The sequence below is a fragment of the Apteryx rowi genome, unplaced genomic scaffold (genome assembly GCF_003343035.1).
Source record: "Apteryx rowi isolate R43461 unplaced genomic scaffold, aptRow1 scaffold_172, whole genome shotgun sequence".
NCBI lineage: Eukaryota > Metazoa > Chordata > Aves > Apterygiformes > Apterygidae > Apteryx > Apteryx rowi.
The window spans coordinates 242,052-269,789 of NW_020447997.1; the positions used below are offsets into that span (position 1 = coordinate 242,052).

Sequence of the window (27,738 nt, forward strand, 5' to 3'; positions counted from 1 at the left end):
TAATATTCTTTATCGTAGTTACTAATCTTTGAAACTTTGTCTTTAAAGTCTGATTGGAAACTTTTTGATCTTCATATATATTTGTCTACATCTCCAGTCAATTTGGTCATTTTTACAGACAAATTTTTTCCTTGCAATTCTTGTTCATAAGGATTTGAATTATTTTTTACAACCATCTCATCAGAATCATTTAAGCAGTTTACTCGTATCTTGTTACAAAAACAATGGCTAGGAAACAGTTATGGAAAAAATTTTTTGCTCTCAGCTTTTGTGCCCAAATAAGGGAAGATCAGAGCTGAGCAGAACATCAAATTGATTGTCTTCACATATAAGATGTTCATCTTCTATGAAGGATTTTAGATTACCCTTTTTTTCATTTTTATCAACTAATAAATATCAAAATTTTCACAGATACTTGAAGTAAAGCCATTACCTAAAGGTTTAAAAGGGAGCAGGATTCTGCAGCAAATGGAATTCTGTTCCAATTTACTAAATGTTGTCATGTCTTTAGTGTCAGGTAAACAGTTCTACTTAATAAGCCATCGTTATGGCTTCATTGACAAAACACGATGACACTATAAACATCAGACCAAAACCTAATAGTTGTGTTACAGTTTCTCTTTATTTGCTGTCTTAAGGAAGTCTTCTCAGCCTCCTTTTAGCAGTAAAATGCTGGAAAAATACCACATGATACTCTAGAAATAGTATCTCTGGCTCCAGTGCAATGAAAACAGCAAGAGAAATTGGAACAATAGCAGTTAATGTTTCTGGGGCCCAGGAATTCAGCAGTTGCACACTGAGCTTCTACATTAATCAGGCCAGTCTGAAAGGTCCTCATAACCCCCTTTGAAGACGTTCCACAAGCCTTGGCCAAAAATTGCTCCTCAAGCACCTAATGCTCTGCCTTTTCTGATCCCTGTCTTGGCAACACTAAGCCATCTATCTTGGCAGTGCTGAGCAGATAACACCTCCCTGAAACCACACTAAGATCTCTAAGATCTGCAAGGTGTGAACAATTCAGTCTAGTAGGTATTGTCAGGACTTTTCAGGCTCTGTATAAAACCACTGGTTTGAGGTGTCACTGCTGCTCCCTTTCTCCAATACTTCTCAGGTTAGAAAACTCATCTAGGAAGCAGGAGACTTGTGTTCTTTTCCCCATGTTGCTTGAACCTTCATCCCCCATCTCTAGGCTGTTTTGGTAGGCTTTATCATCCCACTATGCTGTGAGTGAATGACTGAAGATGAATTGAGCAAGAAATCTCGAGCATAACTCTGAAGCATAGTTGTTTGGGCTCAGCCCTGTGAGGAAAGTATACTGGATTATAGTCCTTGATCCAGTGACTCTTTATACATTTTTCTGTAAAAGAGCAATTGGCTGCAATTAGATTATTTGCTCGATACAGTGTTACCATGTGTATGGTTGGTTTCATCGCACAGCATGCATATCTGCATATAGTAATGCATTTCACATGCCAGTCTTTCAAAAATCTTTCTCTTCTTTACACAAGAGAAGATTTTCTTATTTCTCAGTGCTGTTGCTTGCCATAAATCTCCTGAAAGGTGTTTCTGTATTTGTAATTTGTATAGCTGAAATTGAATGACCAATTATACAGTTTTCATTGTAGCTGCAATTACAATGTCCATTGCTGTGAACCTGGGGAAACCATATATGCATTAGATCATTACCTCGAGAAAGTGTTTAAAAAGAAGGGGAAAAAAGGGCAATACAATCAATGGTGCAAAAAGAAGCTTTTACTGAACCTGTGATAGAGAACGCTAATGAAAGTGCTACACAAACATACAAGCATGCACACATTACAGTTTAACATGTTGCACTTCTTTAGCGGCCAGCACTAAGCCTTATTTTTCCCTAATTGTATATGCAAAAAGATGAGTAGAGTAATACACTTTTGGCATCAAAAATGTATTTCACTTCACCACAATTTTGCTGGATTCCAAAGTGGACTGTGTTACTCCTTGAAATGATTGTTTGGCATGGGTGCTTAAGAGCATTTGCTCCTGCTGAAGTCCTGATGACAAAGCTGCCATTCTTGTCAGTTGAGATTCATCCAGTAAATATCCTGTGAAGAAAGCATCACAACAGAAGAGTATGGGAGGGAGCAGGGAAAAAATAACAGAAAGAAATAATTTAAGCTTCCCTTGGTTTTGTTATAGAGGGTCATAAAAGTATGTAACAAACTTCTTTTAGAACAGAAGAAATTTCTTTTAACTTAAGTAGAAAATTGGCAAATCTTTTTTCTTTTTAACATCTTTCTTAAAAATCTTTGTGTTTCTAAATTAGCTGAATTAACTGCATTTCAATATTAACCCTTTATTTACTTATAAATGAGACATACTGCTGGTGAAATGATAAAGATTTAGTGTCTTCATTTTGTCATTTTTCACAGTTTGTAACAGAGCCTACTCATCTTGTGGTTTTCAGCTATATGTTTTATGAAGTTGTTGTATTTACCTTTATTCAAACTATTAATGGATATAAGTTTACTGTTATCTTATGTACCTGTTCAGCATCTTGAAAGATAAGTGACATAGAAGCAGCGTCTTTCCCAGATATTAACTAGCATAGATAGGAGGCCAGAGTTCAAAATAATTAAAAGAATTTTCACCAAGTTCTTGAAAGTACAAGAGAAGATAATAAATAAAGATTTAGCTCTTAAGTGGAACTCCAGAAGTGGAGACTTTTCTCCCTTACAGTGTTTGCCTTACTTCATGCTTAACCATCTTGTTAGATGAGGCAAAGAGAACGAATAGTAACAGAGCAGAAAAGGCACTGTGTGATTTTATGTGTCATTTCAACAAATGTCCTACATTAACTGAATCCTGTTCTGTTTAGATGCTGTAACCTGATGTCATGAATTATACCGATTCATCAGAAATCAAACCAACAAAAAATATTTAATTCATCATCAGTCATACTTCATTTCATCTTTGGTATGTTAGAGTGCAGAAGACAAAATACATATGTTTTTAATCCTCTGTATGTCTTGGAATGTATGCCAGCCTTGCAAAAAATGAAGAACAAATTAATCATTTTAAATTGAGAGGATGATTTAAAGGGTTCTGAGAGTCCATCCTAGCAGTGCATTTCACAGACTGAATGATTTTGTCACTTGTTGAAAATGTTTCTGTGGGGGATCCTAAAACACTCAGAAATCTTTTTCAGCCCAAGCGTTAGATCTCTAGCCATCAAAATGGCTATAAGAAAGCCTTACGTAAAACATTTGACTGTAACATCCCTACCATATAATGATTTACACATTTTCAACCAGTTAGCCAAAATTTGTTTCTTTTCTATTTCAGCTTGAATTTGATTTAGTGGTTTCCATGAAAGTAGTTTAGTAAAGGATGCTGCTTAGTAGGTATTGTCCTGAAATGAACCATTGGGAAGGTCTGCAGTCTGGCATGGTATGCCTATGGCTAGTTAGCGACAGCCAGAACGCAGGGTTCTTTAAACATGCTGGACCTTGGTATTTCTTAAAATTGGGCAACGTATTTTGGTTTCCAGATATAGATTTAGATGTATAGCTTTATACATTCCAGGTGGCCAAAACTACAGACACTTGTAGAATGTGTGTTGACTTACAAATTTGTGTAGGCATTTGTTCATAAGTAAAGATTCTTTAGCTGACAGTCTTATCAGTATTTTTCTCATTGATTCATGATAAAGTAATATGGAGTAATGTGCCATTAATACTAAGGGGAACTGCAGATGCCCCTGTAATAAAACTCAATGGATTAATAGGTTGCTTAATAAATATGCTGCACTACAAGGAATGTTCCATAGCAATAGCAGCACAAAAAGGATAAATAATACTAGGTTTACTATACCAGAAACCCCTATTATCTAGGATCAGTTATGAAAAAGGACTAGTGTTTCTATTGTAATCTCAGCTGAGCACATTTGCACACTGTACAATTAGCAGTTTCATTTCAAGAATGTCTCAGTATTGTAAGAAACAATTTCAAAAACCATGAGTGGACTTTATTAGAAAGACTTGTATTGTGCAGCTGCTACATCTGTCTTTCAGAAAGTCCAAAATGGGTAAGTCTGTATAGGAATACATGGTGCCAGCTTTCCTTCTAGGAAAAAAATACACAGAATTCCAAACTGAAGATACACATCTTGTAACGTTTCAAACTTTCATTAACTTGTGCAAGTTTATCAGAAATGAAGAAAGCATCCATGGATCTTAATCTAAATTCAGAATGCCTATAGTAATGCTCCTATCTTTAGAAAGGTTTTTTTATTTTTATGTCCAGATAAACCTATCTAATATCATCCAGTTAAAATTTTCATGGGCTGACTCATATGTGCATCTGTATTCTTCTCTGTCCTTTGGTTTATATAAACTTGACTGAAACTATACATGGATACAAAATGGCTTTGTAGATGATGTGAAGTATTTTCTGATTTTCTCGCAGGTTAATATCTGGAATTTAGGATGTACTTCCTGCTTATATGTAGCTGCAAGTCATATTCTGTGAAACTCTCTTGAAATATTCTTTCCAAGATAATAACAGCCTTGGTTAAAAAAAAAATCTGAATTATTCAAGGATGTTTTTGTGCTTTTTTCTAATGCATTATAATTTAGGTCTTAACTTGAAAAAGAAAATACAAATGAATGGTATTGTACAAGTTGTACTGTCCTGGACAAGTTTGCCCGTCATTGGCAGCAGCTCATTTCTAAAACCAAAATAAGCATTTGCTTGGTTTGTGATATTATAGCAAACATTCTTAAGTTGCATTGTATAATCTAATAACTCATTCATACAAGACTTGAATGAAAAAATGCTATTTATCTCAGAAATTCAACTCAATTGGGAATGCAATATATCTGGTACAATTTTTTTTTTTTAATAAAGATTTAAGCAGTAGTGTGTAGAGACCTTGACAGCAATAAGATTGGCCTCAGACAGAGACTGGCCTCACTTACAAGAACTACCATTGATTGAGCAAATGCTTGGTCATCTAGCTGTCTACACTAATAGCTTGTGGAAAATTTCCTACCAATGTGGACTGTTAGGATAGCTTTCCAAGTGACACCGATGGTGAATACAGTCTCCTGGTGAAGTATACTGTTAGTATTTAAGTGCCTTTTGGAACTGCATTCACAGAAATAATCTGAATTGCGCCTAGATTATGGCCAGTGTTCTCAAGTTAGAATCCTCTACCCACAAGTAGGCTCAGAATTATTGTTTTTATATTTGTAATGGTTGAGCACTGTGCAGCTTGCACTGAGGCTAAAATAAAAAACACAAATGGTGACTTAATCTGAGCAAGAGCTAAATAATGCCTTGGCTGTATGCTGATCTTAAAAAGAAACAGCTGATTCAAACTGTCTCTTCAGATCCAAAGTTGAACACAGGAACCCAAGGTACTCGCTTGTTAGCAAATCAGTTTTGGTTTTACAGCAGTCATCTATGTCTTACCAAAAACTCTGATGAGTAGCATAACAAAGAACAAATTTGGGGAAAAATATCTTCCCAACCATACATCTTGCAAATATTTGTGCAGCTGAGGTAATTATACTGAGAAATTGCAGAAAATTGAACATATCATTAATGGCTGTGTGCATGCATGTATACAAAACAGTTATAGCGTTTTGCATGTGCAAATGTAAATCTTTTAAACATCAGTGCTGTACCATGTAGCTTAGAGTATTTTGTGTCATTTATTGTATGGCCTTCATTCCTCAGGTCTGTAGAAAGTAAGAACCATGATAGTAGGTTTACATCTTCCTCTCTGTGGTTCTTTTCAAGGATAATAGGAGAATTTGTAGGACTCTACGTAGCAATTGGACATGAACAAATGGATGTTAAGACAGGAACTGATTTACTGCTTTTTTCTGAGTGTGATGAAAAGGCGCTGAAGGTGCAAATGCTAATGCAATGTTAAAGAGGCACTGAGAGCCCATAGGGGCTCTTCATAAGCCGATTCCCACAAAGCTCAGTAATTCACTGCCTAATAATATGCTTCTGAAACACTTCTGTTTATTGTATGGTACTGTGGTGTTACTGGTGTGCCAATTTTCTAAAATAGTAAAAAATAGAAATTTCCTGTTAATGTATCTGGTTAGATCCTAGTTCTCTAGTGTGGCCTATTTATGTGATTTCAGTTGCCCAGAGAGGGGAAAGGGAGACAGAATTCCTGGTGCATAGGAATTCCCTTCTACACCGGTAATGGCACATAGCTAAGAATTGAACAGTGTGCAAAAACACAGAATATATATTTCACAGCATCTACAGATCACTTGCATTTGCGCTGACAGAGTACTGAGTACTGTATTCAGGTATGTGTGGTATAGCAGAGGATGGGATGCTTCAGTGGTTATGGAACATCAGATTCACAGCCAAATATATATGAAAAATTTGTATAATGCTGCGTTATGATGCAGGCAGAAGTAAGGAGCAGAAGGATCATTTTAAAAGAGGTAAATTCTTTGTTAATGCAGATTATTTACACAGGAACATCATTCTTTCTGGGTGTCTGTATTAGCTCACTTTTTAAGTGATTGCCTGCAATAAAGAAGCTCTGAAATTATCCTGGTAGCTGGGAAAAGAGATTTGTCTTTTGCTATACTAAGAATGTGCAAGAGACATGACACCTCGAACAGGTGAGAGGCCTGAGGCCTGTGGAGGTTTTAGGAAGCCATGAGCAGAAAGTGAAGGAAGGACTACTCTGCCCAGGATTTGTGGATCCACAATTCACTGCCGTGGGAGAAGGAAATCAAAGATTTGAGCAAGGATATAGTGCCTGTTAGTTAACAGAGTGCGAGAATGGACTTTAGGGTCTGAAGTGGCTGGCTGGAAAAGAAAGCAGAGCTTTGGAGAGGCAAAGATAGAGGTTATAATCTTGAAAGAAAGATGAACTATAAAGGCATCTGTCTATCTCTCTTAAACCCGCACAGACTGAGGACAGTGCCTAAGGGGGAAAACCGAGATTTTTTTAGGTCCAGATTTATCCAATTAAGTTAAAGATTCTGATTTCACTCTTCTGAAAGACAAGGAATCATCTCTGATGCGGATGAACAGATTTTCAGAATAATCTTCTTTAGCACTATCACCATGAAAAGTAGATATACTTTGAGTGTTCAATAACAAGATATAATGTGTAATTTTTCTACACTGTGCCAGCTATGCCAACTGTGAATATATTTCAAGACGTAAGATAACTTTACACTTGCCAATAGATGCAGACTTAATTTCTACCCAACATAGTTTGGGGATCTGTTTACACAGAGACATGGTTCTTGAAATTCGACTTAGGGCCAGATACACCCTGAACCATATATGTGCTAAAGATGTAAATAGCATTCAAAATGCTTTTGGTGGTCATATATACTCTGTGTCTTAAGATGTATTAAGCTCTGTTGAATTTTGGATCTACATGAAAGTTTTAATCTCACTGCTTTTCTGATTTTTATCCCATCACAAGAAAAGAGAGATGCAGAAGAAACTGATGATCATCTGATGATGGACTCTTAGGAAGAAAAATAGGGCTCGAACACTTTCTCCTTAACATACGCCACTATCTGTTGCATATATGCACTTTTTTGATACTTGTGCTGGTGTCTGCTTTTTTGGTAGACAGATTCCCAGGTATTACTATTGTTCAGCTTCCAGTGTTTGCTTAATAACATTGCCTTTTTAAAAAACAATTTGTAATCTGTATTTTCCTTCATGGACAGATGTGGCACAGCAGTTCCTTCAGAGCTCTTATACTGCAGAAAACTAGACTCAATGTAGTTTTTTTACAAAAAGTTGTTATTAAGACTGGACAAAGGCCTTATCACATATCACTATGTGCTGCCATAATTTAGACTTTAACAAGCTAAGTTTCAGCTGATCAGAATTTTAATGCATAATTTCTTATAAGTAAGGTACTTGGCTGAGTAGCTGGTATGTTCTACTGCAGGTCACAAATAGCAAGGTGCAAAAGAGTATCTTTGAACCGAATTCCTCCTTATACAATAGCTTATGTTAAAGTCATTAAGTAGCTATATGTACATACATAATCTCAATTTAGCTTTCAGGAAAAACAAATGAGAAACGCACTCTACCTAAGCCACTGACAAAATGATGGGATCTTTATTTTTCTTTCTGCTGCATGATTGCTTTTTCAGATAATAGAAATTTAATGAATTATTTCTTTTCCTGTATTAACATAGTCATCATGAAGGTTGGGATCATTTATGTTCAAGAGTTAAATTCCATACACAATTATGGCATTACAGTTGAGGAACTAGTTAAATGTTTTATTTTGTAAATTTAATAAGAATATGGATCCTAGTTGTCAAAGTTAAATATGCAGTAGATCTGGCCACTAAATAAATTTTAAAGTATAAGAATTTATACTGTCCGGAACTGTGGGAAATTGACACTGTCGTTTTAATCAATTTTGCATATCATTTTTGGATCACTATAAGAGCAGAAATTGTGGGAATTTAAGTGAGTTTGTATTTGAATTCGGCTTTTAATTTCAGCAAATATGATTGTATCTAGTTTGCTTTATTTTCAACCTTAAAACTATGTGTGAAGCTGCATAAACAATTTAGCTTGCTTTTATCTTTTGACTCAGTGTTGCAAGAATCAGAATCTAGAGTCACATACGTTTCTGTAGTGATTAAAAAAAAGTATGTGGATGGCTAGTTGATTTATAACTCCACTCTTTAGCTGGGAGATTAACATTGTTACTGAGAAGAATGTAACTGAAGGCAGTTAAATATGTCCCTGTCTTGTGGTCTGGTGAGCAACATATAAAATTTGCTGTTTTGCTTCAGTTAACAGCTCACCTAAGTGCTATAGGGTTTGGGTGTTTAGCTTTGGGTTTTTTTCCATCTAATCTGTTGTGAGCTGACTCCACATTAATGTTGCACCATGCCCTGAATAGTATGTCATTATACAACTACATTTATTTCTCTACATGTTTTATTTGTAAAAGATTACTGGTTCTCTGCTTAAGCATTGCTTGCCAGTATTTAAATGAAATCTATATGTGAGATTTAATATCAGCCCTTGCAATCAAAACAAAAAGAAGAAACAGAAAGAAACAAACAGAAACAGAAAGAAGCAAAGAAAATGCTGCTTCGTTCTTTTATTCCCAGCCTTCCCCTCACCTCCCACATTCTCTTGCATTCAGGCACTATAGAAACCAGTCACCTTCCAGGTACTTTTTACGTATCTCTAAATGCAGTGCCATGACTCCTGACGTAATCGTCTATGTATCCAGTATGTTGAAAATAGGGGGCGATGGAGAAGGCAGAGAAACCCATTTGAAAAACTTAAGCACTGCTTTATTAACTCAGCTTTTCTGTTTGTGCCATGTGTATAAATCAGATAGCTGGAGAGCTGCAGGGTTGTCTCCTCCTTCTCCCTCTTAACTGTATGTGATAAATGCAGTTCATTTGCAAATGCAGGATTCACTAGTTCAGATATGACTGGCATTTATAGCTGTTACGTCATTTGGTTTCTACACAGCTATATTCTTCCTTTATAACTCAACACAGCTTCTTATGCATTTTGTAACAACCGAAGAAGAATGTAAAAGGCAGGGAGTCAGCTGGTTTGCGGGTTTCCCTCACTGCAGTGAAGAGGGTTTAAAAACCTTTTACCTAATTGTGGTCTGCTCTTTTTGTTTTGTTTTTTCCTAAGGGTACTAAGAACCTGAAGATGCAACTGTGGGTGTTACTACCTTTAAAAAAATCAACCCAATTGTCCTTCAAAATGCGAGTACTGTAGTATTATGTCACTAGTGCATTGAGGCACAAGAACGTTACTTACTGTCAGAATGTTACTAAATGCTTTCATTTCAACTCCTTCTATTACAGAACATGAAAAGCAGCGATTATGTAAGAGCACCGATTATATGAATTTGCACTTCAAAGTGAAATGGTTTTATAATGAATACGTGCGAGAACTCCCCGCTTTCAAGGATGCGGTGCCTGAATACTCTCTGTAAGTAGTGAGCAGGGGAGTCTCCCGTGAGTTTGGGCTTGGTGCAAGGTTTATTTTGCTCAAATACTTATCCTAAGTCTGTGCAAGATTTCAAGCAATGTAGTCCTAAAATTTCTTTAAATATACTTTCTTACTTCCTCCCCTTAAAATCTTTATTCTCTCAAATGAATTGTTCCAGGTTTATTAAAAATATTAAAATATTAAAAATATTATTAGCAATTCCATATGACTGTTTTTATTCAACTGTCGTAACAGAAACTGCACATAAATGACAAAGTCTTTTGGCCAGAAGATGCCTAAGGAAGGTAGGAAATGTGGAAGCAGCAGCAGTATTTGTTATAAGCCCCTACATTCATTTCACATCAAAATCTGGGCTAAGATACAACGCTAATGACATATACTACTAAAATGATTCTTATTGTATTGGGTTAATATTCTTGTAATGTTTTATTTTGCTCCTCTTTTCCTGAAAGTAATACATTCAGTCCTGTGCTTTGGTATAAGCTATCTTCATTCACATTCCTTCCTCTTCTGCAAGTCTGTTGATTTGCCCAGATGGTTTGGGGTCTGTCATTGCTTTTAAAAAATCCTGAATAAATTAAAGAGAAATAAAACATACCTGATGTTTTATTAAAGCAAAGCTTCCTCCAACTTACTCCACACCCAATTAAAAAAAAAATGTTAAAAAGTATCATTAGTGATAAAAGACGCATTCTAAAATAAAAAATGTGCAGAATTTGATACCCCACAAAACGTGGCCTTATTTCTCAGATTTATACCGCTAATTCTGTCTCTGGAGTAGACCAGAGAGAATCTGTATCATTTTATTCTAGTCTTGTACATGTTTTCTTAAAAAGATAATACACCCCAAATTGTCTCTTCTTTTGGGAATCCTATAGCAAGAACAGGGTAGAGCTGAAGCGTGAAATATCCTTTGGTAGCCTCAATGTCTTTGATGGTACAAAATTTATCTAGGATGAAAGACTTCTTAGGGCTACAACAGGTGTGAAGACACAAAATGCCCAGCTGCTGAGAGTGGGATTCCCCTTCTTCTCGCAGGATCATTATGGAATTTACTTGGCCAAAATTATTTTTAATTTTCAGGTGGTTTGAACCATTTGTCATTCAGTGGCTGGATGAAAATGAGGATGTCTCAATGGAGTTTCTTCATGGTGCGCTAGAAAGAGACAAAAAAGATGGGGTGAGCCCTTATTTTTTAAAAGAAAAGAAAAGCATATTAAGGCAAGACAGTGATTTAATATTGCAAAACCTGAAGTACAGCTGGTCCTGCAGTGTCCTTATTAGACCTCACAAGCTATGCAGTCAGTAATGCTGCGTGGAAGATAACTCTATGGACAAATTCCAGGTCTGGAAATATTTTCCATCTGCCTAAATTCCCCTTAGATTTTGGTTTCTTTTTTGTCTGATGCTTAGTGATATTTCATGCTGTCCTTTACATACTGTGCTTATTCTATGAGATGACTATTTTTCGTTGCTTTAATAAGTGATTCCTGCAATGTAAGATGATATTGTTTCCATATTGGCTAAAGAGACCTTTTAGACAAACATTTTTACCAAGGGAAGATGTTTATCATAATTTCCTTAATTATTTCATTAAATTATGTATTTAATGTATAGCAAGAAATGTCTCTCGGAAATTAATCATATACAAAACAGAGTTATCAAAGTTCAGTTTCACAAATTTGTGAAGTCACAAACAAATATGAATTTCCGAGATTATCTTACTGCAACTGCACGGAAGATCCTCCGAGTAAAATCACAGATGTCTTGAAGCTGGGGATGCTTTGCTATTGTCATTAGACTGTTGACTCTCGTAAGAGAGGATCATGTTCTCAGCTTGCAGAGAACAAGTCTGCTGTCTCCCTTCGAGTGCAAAAAGGGAAGTACACGTAGTCAAGGTTGTAAAAATGTCCTGATGTCGTGAAAGAGCAAGAATTTTGTGTTCTTTTTTGAGTGGATTGAGAAAAGTAACATAAATGCGAAAAGCCACAATTCTCGGTATTATCAGTGAGATTTTTTTAAATGTACATTTTTTTCTTCTTTTGACTCTAGGAGGAATTTCAAGTGTAAGAAATTCAGTTAATACAGATCTGTTCTCAGAACATAGTTTCTCAAGTATTAACTCATTTGAATGTTTCTTCTCTCTAGTTTCAGCAAACATCGGATCATGCCCTTTTCTCTTGCTCTGTGGTTGATGTCTTCACACAGCTCAATCAAAGCTTTGAGATTATCAGGAAACTGGAGTGTCCTAATCCAGAAGCACTATCTCATTTAATGAGAAGATTTGCAAAGGTAGATAAAATCAGTGCGACTTAACCAGGCTTCAGAGAAAGTAACATTCTGTTGCCATTGTACTTAAAAATAAGTAATTCCATGTTGTCTGGAAGCAATCTCCTTTAGCCCTGACTGAGATTCTTAGAAAAACATAGTCTGTGGTTTATTCTTAAAACAGCATCTTACAACAGTGGTTTTCATCTACTTTCTCGAAATCCTTTACCAGTTTGAGAAGTTCTGTCCTCTCTGAGATTTCATATTTATGTATTTTTTATGCAATTCTTTATTATTCTTGCTAAGCGCTGATCACTATTTAGTTAATGGAGCAGCTCAGTGAAATGCAGTTATCTAATCACTCAGTTCAGGGGAAGGGAAAATTCAAGGTATGACAACAAAGCATTGTTGTTTGAAGCCCTGAGGTGGTAGTTCTTACTCATCAGCATGTCAGTCATGCAGTGACATAGTTTATTTTCGTGAGTTATTTTAGAAGCTTAGAGGATTCATGTATTTGCAGGCAAATTATCTGGCCATTTCATCTCTCATTTTTAACTGGAGTTAAAGTTAATATTCATTTTTCTCTGATTTTCTTTGGAGTATTTTCAGGAAAAAGAAGGCCAGAGATTAGTTAAGATCTGTTGCACTTCCAGAGAAAAGTGGAGAAATCGGAAGCCTAGCCTAGCTTCCAGTTCTCCATTAAGGTTGTGCCCTCAGTGCTCTACAACAGATAGATAGCTGTCTTTGCACCTCTGGTGTATATTCCTTCACCTCTGATGAATGGGATATGGTGGAAGGGGTATGGCGGGAGTGTGGCGGGATGGATAGATATGCCATACAATCTCAAAAATAAGGAAGAACCGTTGATTCTGCACAAATGAGGACTTTGACCCTACATGCTGTGATATATTATCACCTTCCAATAACAAGGCCACCAGGAGTCAGACTGTAAAACAGCTGTCTGCAAATACTCTTTTTTTTGCTACCAAACAGCACATGGAGACACTCCAAGAAGGACTTGTCTTAGAGCTCTTCTCCCCAGAACTCTCTGCTGTGAATTTTGGTTTAGGGTTAGAGGCAGGCCTAGTGGATAGAAGACTGTCCCAGGTCTCCAGAGAATCTGATTCTGTACTTAGCTTTTAAAATAATCCAGTACTGGTCACTTTTTATGGAATGTGCACTACCCCATCTCACTGTGATGTAAAGCAACTTGACATCTACTGATGAAAAGTGTCATATAAGATGTGGATATGATAACTACCACTGCCCATTAAGTTTCTCAGAGTCCCCAAAGTTTTACATCATGCAGAACAGGTGCAACACTCCACCAAAACTTGATACTCTCCATTTTACAGGCTCAGTCACAGGGTAGACTATAAACAATAGTTTAAGGGCATATTTTTCTGAATCCCAAATTCGAGCACATTTTTCTTTCAGAAATAGTTCCCACTGAGACCCTATCAGCCACATTCTAGCCCTGAATGGGTATTAATGGACAGGTTTACAGAGAGCAGTGCTTTAAAAACTCCCCATTTTCCTTAAATTGCTGAGAACTTTCACCTGAATATTGAAAAAAAATCACCCAACTTCCTGTTTACAATAATTAAATGAAGATAGAAGGAATTTTGCATAGATGAGGCAACTACTCTGTAGATATTTTTGAAGAACAGTGTTATAAGCTTTATAATAAACTGATATGGAAGTTGTAATGTGAGTGAGTGGAAGGGAAAAGAGTGAGAGGACTGAAAGGAGTGAAGGGAAAATTCTTTCAGAATGATCAGCGTCAGGTTTAATCTGCTGTGGATTGGATTTGGATTTTGTTGGGCCAGCTTTCTATGTGAATTACAATATTTCCTCAAAAGTTTTAGAATTCCATTACACTGCTGACGACTATGAACAAAATTTCATTTACATTCATTCCTGTGCTTCCTTGCAACATTTTTTCATCTGGAAAAAAAGTTCAAATTCACATGATTGTTGTAAATTAAACTCATGTTGCTAGGCTTTAAACAGTGCTTGCTTGATTTTATCTTTCCATTTTATTTTTAATCTATGCATTGTCACCCTAGAGGACTTTTTGAGCTCACCACTGTTCCATTAAGTATGTAGCACGCTGCAAGAACTAGAGCACTCAATGCTTCTCAGAATCAGGATGACTAAAGTAAAGCATCTCTGCTATTGAAGATTACATTCCATTAAGGATAACCCACCATCTGTTGTGCAGGGATTTGAAAACATGCCCACAACAGTGTTTACAGCATATCTAAAATAAAATACTGTATACATAATGTGTAAGCACCTGTGTAATATATAATTTATACAATCCTCCCTTTTTGCTTTAAATTTTATTTTTGTTTTACATGATGACATTTATCATTTAAATGATTCTTCTCCTCTTCCTAGACTATCAACAAAGTGCTTCTTCAGTATGCTGCAATTATTTCTAATTACTTCAGTTCATATTGTGATAAAGAAAATGTGGTGAGTAAAAAGCTATGTATTCTATTTCTGCCTGAGCAATTACCTTAAAGTGACTTAACTCTACTTTTTGAGAATGTAATCACTTTTGTATATGAGAAAAGACATGACTGGAGGAAGGAGTCATGTTTTTGGATTTTTTACAAGGACAGCATGTTTTCATGGTCACTTACATAGCTGTGGAACAGTTGGAATAGGTGGAATTGGCTCAGCGTCCTGGTTGGTATCTTCAATCTTAGACAGAAAGAAGAGTGGGGTTTTTGGTTTTTTTGTTTTTAATGAGATTACCAGACACAGTATCTGGATGTAATCTAATACAAAGTCATAATCCAAAAGTGAGAATAGTAAATATATTTTCACCTTTTTTTCCAAGCATAAGAAAATTTTCATTTTTGTTTGAGTTTTCATTTTGCATCAGCTTGCTTCTCTTTATCAACAATATTCATGGGAGAGTTTATAAGGTTCCCTCTTTATCAACAATATTCATGGGAGAGTTTATAAGGTTCCTTGTGTAGTGAGTGAGTGTGTGCACACTTTCCCACTACTACTGCTGTCTGTGCTTTATCCATGCAGTAGTGAGAAGAAAATGATATACTATTTTTTTGCCCTACTGCTTACAAAGGGTTCCCTAATGATATACCAGATTACTGTAGACTTGGAAATAAATGAGATGTGGATATTGAAGGTATAGTTAAGCAAATTAAGACATTATCAATAGCTTAACATGACCAAGGAAGACTGTTCTTGAAAACTGACTTTTCTATAATATCAATGATATTCCATCAAGGCCAGTACTGCCAAAGAAGGCAATGTTTAGTGTTATGCCTACTATACTTAGTAGTATCTTATACCACTGTGTCATTCTGCAACTAGATAAATAATCGCAGCACCATCCTCATACTGTTCACCTTTAAAGGCACAGTCTTTATGTAGTTCATACAGAGATCTCCACTATATTTGTCACATTCTTGTGCACAACTGGAGAACATACTCCTTGCCAGTGCTGTCAATGTGAGTGTGAGATGTTGTTGTAATCTAGAGGTCATCAACATATCGACTAATAGAATTCAGAAACTTAGCACAGCTAAAGATCAACTCTTTCAGTTCTTCTTCTGAACAGCATTATGAAGGACTGAAAGTATTAATTTTTCAGGCCACAGAGATATTTGCTAGGATGGGGTTGTATCATTCTGTTCCTATTGCACAATTTCATCTAAAATAGTATCAATAAATAAAAATACCAATTTTAGAAACCTGTATTATTAAGTAGAAGTTTTATATACATGTTTTTACTGGGGAATTACTTTTATTATATGATGTGTCATGTCTCAGACTTACTTCTCACTTCAGATATTTTAAACCATGAAGCCCTTTGTTACAGCAAACACACTGAAGAGACCCACTTTAGTAGATATCCACACATCTTGCTCCTGGCAGTACTTAGAACTTTTCAATATTGGAAGAGACTAAAAGCACCAGGCCAGGCCTGACAAGCATTGTGTAAGGAGGATCAGTCCTATAGCTTCATTAATGCTGGGAAACCCCGACAGCTGGTGTCTGACAGACTAGCCCACCATTTTGCCAGGTGCCGTCCCGTAATCCAGCAGGGTGTTTTCATCATTCAGTCAAGGCTGTTTCTTTAGATGCTCTGTTCTATTCCCAAAGTAAGCGTGAAAATCAATAGGATAACTCAGCATCAATATGCGTGTAAATAGTCATGCGTTTTTGTCTTTACACATGTATCTTATACACATTTCTTACCTCTCTTTCCTCCAGGGGAAATACAGAGCTGAAAAGAACACTTAGTATTATCTCCCCAGGATGGGGAAGTGAATTCATTACTTTTTTTACTTCTGCTTTAGTGTTAATCAAATCAAACCAAACTTCATCTAAAACAGTTTGTTTCTGTATTTGGCCCAATATTATAGCCATAACTATTCTCAAAATGTAATATAAAATTTGTAGCAATGTGTGTCTGTTGCTTTCAATTTTAATGCTAATATTAAACCACGTTTATTACTTTTTAGAAGAAACAAACCTTGACACATAGTATTGAGTCACCCATGTAAACTGTTTGTGTTGTCTTTTAGCCTGTCCAATGGGATTTTTTTGTTTGTTGGAGCGACTGATTTCTGAAGTCACCCTGGAATGACAATCTTTACTAAGGCTTTAGAGGGATTAATCTCATTATGGTTTTGTAATACAGGAAAGGCATAAAGTATTAAATCAAATGCCTTTGTGGGAGATAACTTATTTTTAATAGATGCCATCTCTTTGAAATGCATGCATACATTTAGCTTAGTGACCGTTTGATCTTGTGATCTCTGTTATATTAAAATTCCATCTTCTCCATTTGATTTGACAGAAGAGATTAAATCAAATACTTTTTATGATTATAGTTAGGTTTTGGCATTCTTTTTCAGGTCAATATTTTTACTGTTTTTATTAAACACTATAAAATGTACACATAAACTGTTCAAATAAAGGCTTGCCAAAGAGTACTTTTCATAAAGAAAGGCATGTAGCATAAAAACATCTTCTTATCTTCCACCTCCTGTCAGAGTTTACAAAAATACCAGTTTTTCTATATATACTTGCTGTTCACTTTTATGTGATGTTGTGTCTGGCTGTCTGACTCCTGTAAATTGCTGCAAATAGAATTCTGAGGGACAGGATAATACTGGAGTAATAAGATGAGAATGTTTTTAAGCTCTGGTTCCATTATTTATTGACAGCAATAGAAATTTTTCCATGGAACCAAGACAGGCTCAGGCTCTGAAAGAATAACCTTAGTCTCGGAGGAAACTTTGAAAACTGTCTCAATGTGAAGTATTTATCTGAGAGCATCTGTTTTTATAATTAGCTTCAGTATATTGCCAAAGGCATTTGCATTTGTTTTGAACAAAAACCCCAAATGTTATTTTCAACTACTTATTCCCCATCAGAAATCATAATCATTGATTTATGACATTGCAGATAGTTTCCAGAATAATGAACGTGTCAAAAAGGGGAGATAGCTGAGGAGTAGAATAGAAAAGCTATAATGAAACAGATATATTTTTCCATGAGAACAGTGTCAGGAATGACATAGAAAGATGGCCAGAACATCACAAGTGTATTTCTGCCCTAGATAACTCCTGTAAAAAGAGAGAAGTTGGCTCCCCTTCATCTAAATCTAGTCACTACATTGTGCATGTAGCCACAGATTGGTAGTTACCCAAAAGCACATAGGAAGCACCAAATATTTTACATGTTTTTTATTAGGTAAATCTCTGTCTCCTCTTCTGGGAATAAATCTTATGACATTATCTTTCAGTCACTCAGTTGTCTGGAAGGCAAGCATGTGTCGTACCAGAAATAATCTCCTTGGAAGTTCTGTTCTTTCTTTTTGCGAGTACTACACTTAACAGTCCCAAAGAGAGGCATTAAAACAAATTGTTTATTTCACAGATATATTTTAAACTAGGGATACTGATTCAGCACTGATCTTTCTTTCAGTGTTTGCAGTTATGCCAGAAAGTACACGTATACATATTGTAAGCTAAAATACAAATAATTAGAGTTAGTATTTATACATTATTCTCCACCTGTCTTTATTACTACCTGTCCTTTTTATGGCCAGTAGACCTTTCTTAATCTCCCACTGTTTCTGGACCTTTCTTTCATTTAAAAACTAGTTGCAATAGAAGAGTTCCTTGAGTAGTTTTGAACTTTGGTTCTATCCTCCTGTTTGCTACCATCCCAAGCTTCAGTTTCAGTGTCATTTACACAGTAAATCACAATTTGCCTTCCATATGACATTAAATTTTGTTGTCCAGTCATCAACACAAGTGAGCATGCAGTGGACACTCCAGCAAAGCTTGGGAGAGAAAAAACTTACAAGTAACAGAAGTTTTTTGACTTTACTATGGGTGATTCCCCATTATAACAGTTGCAGATCTGTGAGCAGAAATAGCCTACTCACTATAACTGAAAAACTCTTGAACAATGATATTTAAATGTAATGTTGCTTCTAAAATTGTTTACCAGAAAATATTAACTGCCCTTTAAGCACAGAAGTTTTACTATACCTAGAAATACCATCAAGAGCAATGTTACTCTGTAAGTATCCTCAGCAAGGTCCTAATGACAGCCCACAGGCCAAATTATGTCTAGTCACCCTGAAGCTTTGTTCCTGGAGGAGACAGGAGATGGCAGTTCAATCAGCAAATGCTGACTGACAGCTGAATGCAGTTTGACATTGGATGCAAACAGATAGATGCATTCATCTAACTTATTCACAGTTCAGCGCAGGGAGGAAGACAAGTGGGGGGTGCATCAGGGATCCCAAAACATTATCTTGGCTTCCAGCTCCTACTGGAGTAGGACCATCATGCCCTAAAAACCGACCGTTTTAAGGTTTAAAATGTACAAATGTTTCCACATTGAGTACTCATTATTAAATGGATGAGAATCCATTTTCCTGGATGTGAACCAAGCTATCCAAATTCCTGGTGCTGACAATGCCTTTCAGTCCTTGACAAAATCTTAGCAATCCCAAATTAATAGCAGGTAGATAAACAAGTGGAGGTAGGGTGTGCTGCTGTTTCAAGAGATAGGAAAAGATGTGACATTTCAGCCAGCACACAAAGCCAGCCCCCTTTTGGGGGAGGCAAATAGCATGCAGTGTTGAAGATACTTTGTTGGGAAGCAATAATGTGAGGATTAGGAAGTTAAATCAGAATTGTTTTTCCTTCTCGATTCCTTTTTAATTCCTTTGATGGTAATGTAGAACTGAGTAGCTGAGTTATTTTAACGATCTTTTAAATGCCAAAGTCTAATAACACCATCTTTCAGCACTACACTGGAGCATCTAGAAAGGTACAGATGAGTATCAGTCACCCTAATCCTTCCCTTCTTTTTTGTTCTATGAAAAAGTATATGTGCTTTGTTGAAATGCATCACTTCAGGGTCTAAATGAACCCAGTGCTGCACTGGAGCACACTGACCTTGGCCAAGCAGAATTCTTTAAGAGAGGGTTGTCTTATTTCTCCCCCAACCATATTGAGCTAGCATATAAAGTCGTCTGAATACACAAAATTCCAGTAATAGATCCCTTCTCCCATAATTCTGTAATAAGCTGCTTAATTTTAGCTTTATTTTATTTTGTTACCTTTTTTTCCCCAGCAATTGCTGTCTTTTACACTGTGACCGTGTGTTCTGACTTAAAGCAATGAGTTTAAACAGCAGTACGTTTAGAGTATAGTAAGATGTGTAAAGAATTTCTATTGCCTAAATCGTTCACTATTGCGTTTTTCATGCAATGCAAAATTGTACATTTCTGGAATAATATTCTGTTATTAATAAAACTGTCTTTTGATTTATTCATATACTTAAACCTCAGCTGTTATCTGGGTTACAGTGCTGTGACAGTTTTCTGCAAAGACTGGGTCTAGGAAGCAATCTGGTGCTCCCCTCTTCCAGTCTATTTTCACTCTAAAGTACTTTGATTGTTAATGTGCCTGCTCTCAAAGAGCCAATGCTGTACTACATGCATTAATCCAACAAATATAATTGTATCAAATATGAGTAGCAATTACATGAAATATGAGATTCATGATGTGAAATACATCTCTGTATTTGATCTGAGCACTGCCTGTCGGTCAAGAGAAGGTATGCAGTCTGCCTGTGGGGGAACGTTCTCCTAAGGGCGTAATGGGGAGTCACTGGCTGCCTGAATTTACTGACTGGGAAAAGATGAATATGAAGTGTAGAAGGAAGGGGAGGCAGCAGTGTTTGGGAAACTGAGATCCTCCTCTGAAAACACAATTGCATGAATGCAGGGCTGCTGAAGAACTGGCCTTCAGCCTGGAGGTTGCGAATGCACATTTATCACATTTTGTGCTTTTTTTCTAGCCCTGTATCTTGATGAACAATATTCAACAGTTACGAGTCCAGCTTGAGAAAATGTTCGAGTCCATGGGAGGAAAGGAGGTGAGTGAGATATGTTTCCTGGTTCACTTCAGAGTTACTTAGAGATCATTAGCACCATGTTTTTAACCTAGTAGCAGCCTTTACTTATGCTTGCAAAAAACCCAAAATGTTAAAAGAACAATGTGTGCAAGAACTACTTAATATCCTAAGAAAGACCTAGTACTATTTCAGAGAAACATGCTAATGATCTGTAAAGTTGAACCAACAGTGGGTGTTTTGTGTTGCAGTCTGTAGTGCCAGCTTTATTTTAATGTTTGTATTGGACTATATTTTGCTTTTTTTATGTATCAGTATGTTTTGCTTGTAACTGATAATTTTGCAGAATTTGTGCCTTGTGCTTTGTCTGTAATGTGTCATGTCTTTGTCTAATGCCTTTGACTTGCAATCCACTGAGCAGAAGAAAGAAGGAGAGAGGTTCTCTTATGAGGTTTGTGATAGTAAGCATCTTTTATTATTCCTGACTATATTTTCTAAGGCTGAGAAAAGTCACATTTCGTACTAATTTCCATTGATGCATTTGTGTAATTCCCTATGGTCTAAAATCAAAAAGAGCTATGCTTGGGCATTCAGTTGACATTCTAAATTGAAATGTTTTAGAGGGGAGATAGTGTGAAGTCTTTCACAGTCTCTAAAGAGCTGTATAACATATTCTTTTAAGTGCACTTTTCAGTATCTGAGTATGCCTAATTGCATCCAAGCTCAGGCACTATTTCACCAAGAGTTGTGATTCAGTGGTCCAGTACATGCTTAATTTTGTGTCCTTTTATATGTAACAGGACTTTAAAAGTGCCTGAAGTTCTGTCAACAATAAAAGGACATAAATGCATTCTTCAGTACTTTGCTGATTCTGATCTTCATGTGGCTCACATGTTGAATGATTACACACATAAGTGAGAATTACAGTTCTGCACCTGGAAAGAATTCCTTTGGCTAATCAGAATAAGCACTAATCTACTCTTTTTCAAATGGTTACGATTTCAGTGAACGATAAAGGGTTGATTTTGAAAGCCTAGGTTTTGTTTCTTTTTTTTTTTTTTTTTAATTTATTTTGAATAGCATGAAAACCAAAGTAATGGTTGATTTCCTGGCTTCTAAGTGAACACTTCAAAAGGTACCATATGTATTTATCTAAACAAAATCATGTTTACTTGACTAACATGTGAGAGAACATTTCAAAGAGCTGCATATCTCAGTCTTATTCTGGAATTCACCTTCTGTCGATGTGCACATGCATTTGTGGATAATAATCATAAATATTCTGACTGTTTTTAGCACTTATGTTTCATTTATATTTTTAACTACCTGTTTTGCAAGCTAATGAAAAGTTAGTATCTTTTGCAGGATGTAGAATCCTGTCTTCTTGTAAAAATTAAGGTCATGAATATACTATTCTTCTTATCAGTAACTGGCCTTTAAAAAGAAGTTGCATATAAATTTTCTTTTGGTGCTGCAGTTTGACAGTTTCCCAGAACTTAGATCTAATGTGACATGCCATAGAGAGAACCGGACATGCTGTTGTTTCAGATGTCCACAGCCACAGTGAGACTTTGCAAAGGGAAGATGCTCCTCTGTGGACTGCTCCCTCACCAGTCACAGAATAGCAGCTTCCAAATGAACCTACAGATTAGGTCCATGATGAGGAGGTTTTGCTGAGCTGGTAATAACTCTTTGGAGCAGCCATGGCAAAAAAAACTTCATGCTCCAGAGAAAATGAAACAAACTTCTGCAGTCTTCTTGTCATTAAAAGTTTCATATCAAACTTAAATATATGTGTGTGTGTATGTGTGTGTGTGTATATATATATATATACACACACATATATATATATATAAAAAAAATCCAGACGTGTCTGTTTTTTGTGGTTCCCATTAAACCCTTTTTGCTGTCTGAATATTACAAAGAAACCTGTCTTCTTACATTCTGTGCGAAGTACTTTTATGTTAAGGGCTTCGATCCAATCCTACAAAATGTCATGAATCCTAAAAACAACTAAGTGTCCATAAATCTTGCTGAAGACAGGGGCTGCAGGAAGCTGAGCAGTACCTTGCATACCTCTGCAGTGTATTGCTTTAATTGAGGCAGTACATTATATTATGTCTATATCTATCACATTATTTTCTAATCATAGAATGTTTTCTTGAATCTTTTAAATGTTCAGTTTTCCTTGAGAAAATATTACTTATCCTTTTATCTCCATAGCTTAAAAAATATATGTATAGTCAAAAAAACTAGCATTTTTCATAGCAGTTTTCTTTCAAAAATCTCTCATCTATTCTCACCCTTTATGCATTCCCTTTTGAGGTTAGTGAGGACTGAGAATGAATTATTAAGGGTGTTACAGTATCAAAGCAACATGTTTCCTACAAACTTTGGTGCAACTTGCAACCTCCAGAGAGAATTCTGAGATACCTTTCTAAAATCCTTTGTTAAGTAGCTTAAGCCAGTCTCTGATTCATGGGCTAGGAAAAAGAGCTAAAGAGTGCAGATCACCTTTTACCACTTTGCTGCAAAATTCATTTGACTTCTGAAGCAGTTCGATTTTTTGAAGTAATTTGATCAGATGTGGTCTTGAACTAGATGGATCTCAGGTCTGACCTAGTACAACATTTCCTGTGCGGACACTTGTCTTCTGAAAATAGCACATTTCATGCAGCACTGCATGATTTTCAAAGCTCAGTGGTTTTTTTTCTACAAAATAAGCCAGGTCTGTGTTCAGAACTCAGCCATAAATCCACTGTCTTCAATGTTCATTACAGTGAGGATCTTGATGTTTTGTGTTACTGTAATTCTAAAAATATATTAATAGTCCTTTAAAGTACAGTAAATTGTGTACAGTTTTATATTCCTAAGTGCCTGAAAGAACATACCTTAAAATAAATGACTTGGCTCTTTAATTTAACATCTTTCAATGTTAAAATAAATATTGAAAAATATTTATAAATATAAATAAATAAATATTCCTTATTGTATCTTACTCAGGAAAACTCTCATTGAAATATATTGAACTGATGGTCCCAGAGAACTAATTGTTTGATAGTCTGTCCTGTTTGTATGTGTTGTCTTTTACTGTCCCCACTGTTCCCTGTGGCACATTTATTGGTGTCTCATATCTGCATTGCCTCTTTTTGCAATTTCCCCTGCTTATGTTCACCATAAAAATAAACAGTAGAGGTTTGTCAGTAGTAAGCCTGTGCAATATAGGTATGACAGAGAATAATAGTGAGTATTTGACCTTGGAGGTTAGGATGTGGAGTTGCTGAGCAGTGAAACAGTTTTCAGCTATAATTGACAAAGACATTTTCAGTCCGTTCCCCATGGCTTCGGCAGTACCAGTTGAGAAATAATATAGATGCCATTCAAAGCTACTGCCATATGTTAATGTAAAGATAGTATTCATTTGTTTGATACTGTACTGCTTATGATCAGGATGAGTGGGACTTATAACCCTAAATCTGCAGAGAAAATTGCTTACATGGATGCTGCCAAGACTGTGGGATCTATTTACATGATCGGGGCCTGCAAACATGCAAAAACTTTGTTTCATCTTCTGCGCCAAATTTAACGTTATGCAGAGATTGAAAGACACAGATGATAAATTATATTCTTCTAGGTTGACTGTTTACTCTGTTATATGTCTGAATGAAGGTGACCAGTTTGCCTGTTATTGGTCATAGGCACATGGACTAGCTATAAAGGGTGAATAAACCCATTTAGTGTATTGGTGGCCTCCACACCAATCTGCTTTTTCCAATATTTCAGCAAAAAGATACAGTAGTATTTCTGTTATTAGTAGGTACAGCACTGTGGAGCTCCACTAAAAGGAAAAAAAAGCTCACAAGGGTTGGAAAGTCTCAGCAGAACAAAGTGAACTTTAAATTATGAAGATTTTTCTATCTCAGCAACAGCAGTACAAAGTGATACATTCAACAGTGCTATAGTTGACCTACTAGGTGCACAAGCTGGAACGCGTAATGTTGATTAAGGCCTTTTGCAAAATTCAGTGATGAATTTTTACTGCTTTAGGATCTTAAATATTATTCTCCAGCTTAATGGGAGAAAACTAAAAATTTAATAAAGCAGAGCACTTTAACAAATTAAAATTTCTATTTGGGGAGTTTATAGAAGAACTATACATTTAAATAAACCACTGCACTGTAAATTGGTCTAAGGCTGACATTCAAAAGGCATACGTTTGGGTACATTTTAATTTTGTGGTGTATGAGAACACCTACTGTAAAAAGCCCACACACCACTCAATGAAGCTTGTTTCTAGGGCTGGAACAATTTCTGGCCCATTTGCAAGGCTGAATTTCATCCTGTAGAAGATTTCAGCTGCACAATTTCACTGTGATTTTCATTATTAATACAAGATTTGGATCCTTCTTAAAGAAGGTAGGATGCACTGGAATAAATTCGGAGCTAGATACTTAAAAATAATATGTTTTTAGATACCATTATTTGCACAACCTATAATCAATTTGCTGAATTTTTGTCCCGTATTTGGGAGTACAAACAGTTCTGAAGACTTTAAGGTAACTCTTGCCTGTGAGGCTAATTCTACTAGAATACAATTACTATCTGTTTTAAATACAGATCTTTCATTTAGTGAAAGTGGAAAGGCTCTAGAACTTTTTTTTTTTTAAATAAGTATCTATTTCATAGACTGTATGTTTTGTCTAGTCTGTGACAAATTCCTTATTTAAATGCATTAATGCAGTAAACTTTGAGAAATCCAAGAGCTTTTGCTCAGATATCATGCAGAGGTAGGAGCATACCCAATCAGATAGGGAGAGCTTCTGCATTAGGAACACGTCCTTCAGATTCTTGCTAATAACTGGTACTCACTTTGCTTATTCTGCTGTTAAAGTAATAAGGAGCTTAAGATCACATAGGAAGAATTTATCAAATATAAATAGCTGTGTCAGTGGAGGACAGCATCTAAGCATTTAGCAATAAGCAACTCATATTCGCAGCAGAAAATTAATCTCTGAATGTTTTCAATATGTATACATATGTGGGTGTATATGTATGTAATTTTCTTTTTATATTATTTAACAAACATAGGATAACTTATGAGTTATACTTCACCAAAGACTAGGTTAAAATATGAGATGTATTACAAATTGAGACACTTATTTCAGTTACATTTGGTTTTGAACGCTTTAGCTTGGGGAATCAGTATGAGCGGCTGGAATTCTCCAAGCATATTCTGCAGCCAGGTACCAATTTCAAGTCAGAGAATTCCAGCCCTACAGCAGTTTTACTAAGTTAGTAGTTTCATACAAAGGAATTTTTTATCATACTCGATGAGAATTTTACATGTGTACTATACCTAAGGGTCTCCAGAGGTCCCTTCCAACTCAAATCATTCTGTGATTGTTTGCTAAACTTAAATAGGTATGAAAAAAGAAAAGGTTTTACTAAGGCAATTTTCAAATCCAACTTCTTTGCTGAATTCCTGCTGTGAATATCAGGGTATGGCAAAATAAAGGCCACAAATACATTTACATTTAACATGGATATTTTCCCCTTTTAAAATCAAACAGTCTTTTAGGGAAGAGTATATTTATCAGACTATATAATTCATTTACCTTAGAACTTCTTTGCATTGAAGTAAATATCTCCTATAATACTATCAAAGGCTGCAAAGGCACTTATTTACAAAGTACATCAGTTTCTTTTGAAGGACCCAGTCTAGATTTGGGAATGGAGATTGTATATCAATGCTTCTTAAAAGTCCATTCAGTTTATGTAGAAGAAGGAAAAGGTAAAACAGGCTATTATTAAGTAACTGAGGTCACGAACTGACCATGTCGGTTCAGGAGCAACAACTGAAGTTGGGTCTCATTTTTGCATATGTATTTGCATTGTTGCAACTGTATCAGGAAAAAACAGATTAAAAAAAATTAAGTTATGTCTACAGAGGGCCAAGACATAAGCATACTTCTGCACCAGCAGTGTTGATTTGGCTGTAATGTGGACAAATGCTTGCTAACTTTTGTCATGGTGGCACTTAAGTTACATTGTCATGACAGCAGCAGTACAGCCCCCCTCTTTGCTCCACCTTCTGGCCCTGACGCTGTCTGCTGCCTGGTGCTTCAGGCCCTCTCCCTGCAGACTCCTTTTGCTGGGGAGGTCCCAGGTGTTGTGCCTGCGGATCTGAGCTACCTAAGCAGGCTTGTCAAATAATGTAAGATTTAAACAATAACTTCTGTCAGGAGAGCGGTAGGATAACTTCCTCGTGTGTGTGATCTAGTTTATTACCCGTTCACCATATCGAACTTTGTGAAGTAGGCACATGCGAAGAAATATTATTGCTTTGGGTTGAAAGCTTGTAATTTAGATTCTGTTAAATATGTAACCCTAAATCATGAAAAGTAGCTAAACATTATATTTGGCACAAATGTATTTTTGAAAGGTAATAAATGTAAAAGGTCAAACTGCTTTATGTCTGTTTACTCAGATCAGCAGGTAGGTTGTAGGAAGTCTGCTTCAAATCATTCCCACTTGTACAGTGCAACTTAACGGAGACCTTCTCTTAAGGCATGAGCTGGCCACACTTCTTCTCTCCATGAGTTCAGAGCTAGCAAACTGGAGACTTCATAAGCCTTCATAAGAATGAAAATTAAGAAATAGAGAGGGAAAGAGATCAACAAATTCTCCTCCTTTTTTTTGGTTTTTTTTTTTTGGAAGGTCCAGTAAGCACAAAACTTATATTTTTAAAACGAACATGGTGCTATCAATAAAATCAAAGAGCTAATAAAAATCACTAAAACTTTAACTGCTTCTTGAACAAATTCAAGGAGGAGCAGACTTGATGTGCATCACTTAAGAAAGACAGGAAATCTTGTTTAAAAAAATTCCAAAATAAACTAATTTTCTCATCTTTATAAATTGTAATAACAAATAAGAAAATTCACAAGTCCAGTTTTCACAGAAATATGTTAGTGTTACCTTCAGTCTTCCCATAAAGCTCCAAAATAGACCTGGGGGTGGAATTCCATTCTGAAACCTGATCAGCGC

At 36.0% G+C, this 27,738-nt stretch overlaps 1 protein-coding gene across 2 annotated transcripts in view; it reads left to right on the forward strand.

Moving 5' to 3' along the window:
• UNC13C (unc-13 homolog C) overlaps window positions 1-27,738 on the forward strand; it is a 214,103-nt gene that overhangs the window by 142,686 nt on the left and 43,679 nt on the right. For both annotated transcript variants that reach the window (XM_026060864.1, XM_026060863.1), the window contains 5 exons: window positions 9,849-9,975; window positions 11,080-11,176; window positions 12,145-12,288; window positions 14,668-14,745; window positions 20,638-20,715. In XM_026060864.1, coding sequence (XP_025916649.1) covers window positions 9,849-9,975; window positions 11,080-11,176; window positions 12,145-12,288; window positions 14,668-14,745; window positions 20,638-20,715 — 524 coding nt within the window. The remainder of the gene's footprint in view (window positions 1-9,848; window positions 9,976-11,079; window positions 11,177-12,144; window positions 12,289-14,667; window positions 14,746-20,637; window positions 20,716-27,738) is intronic.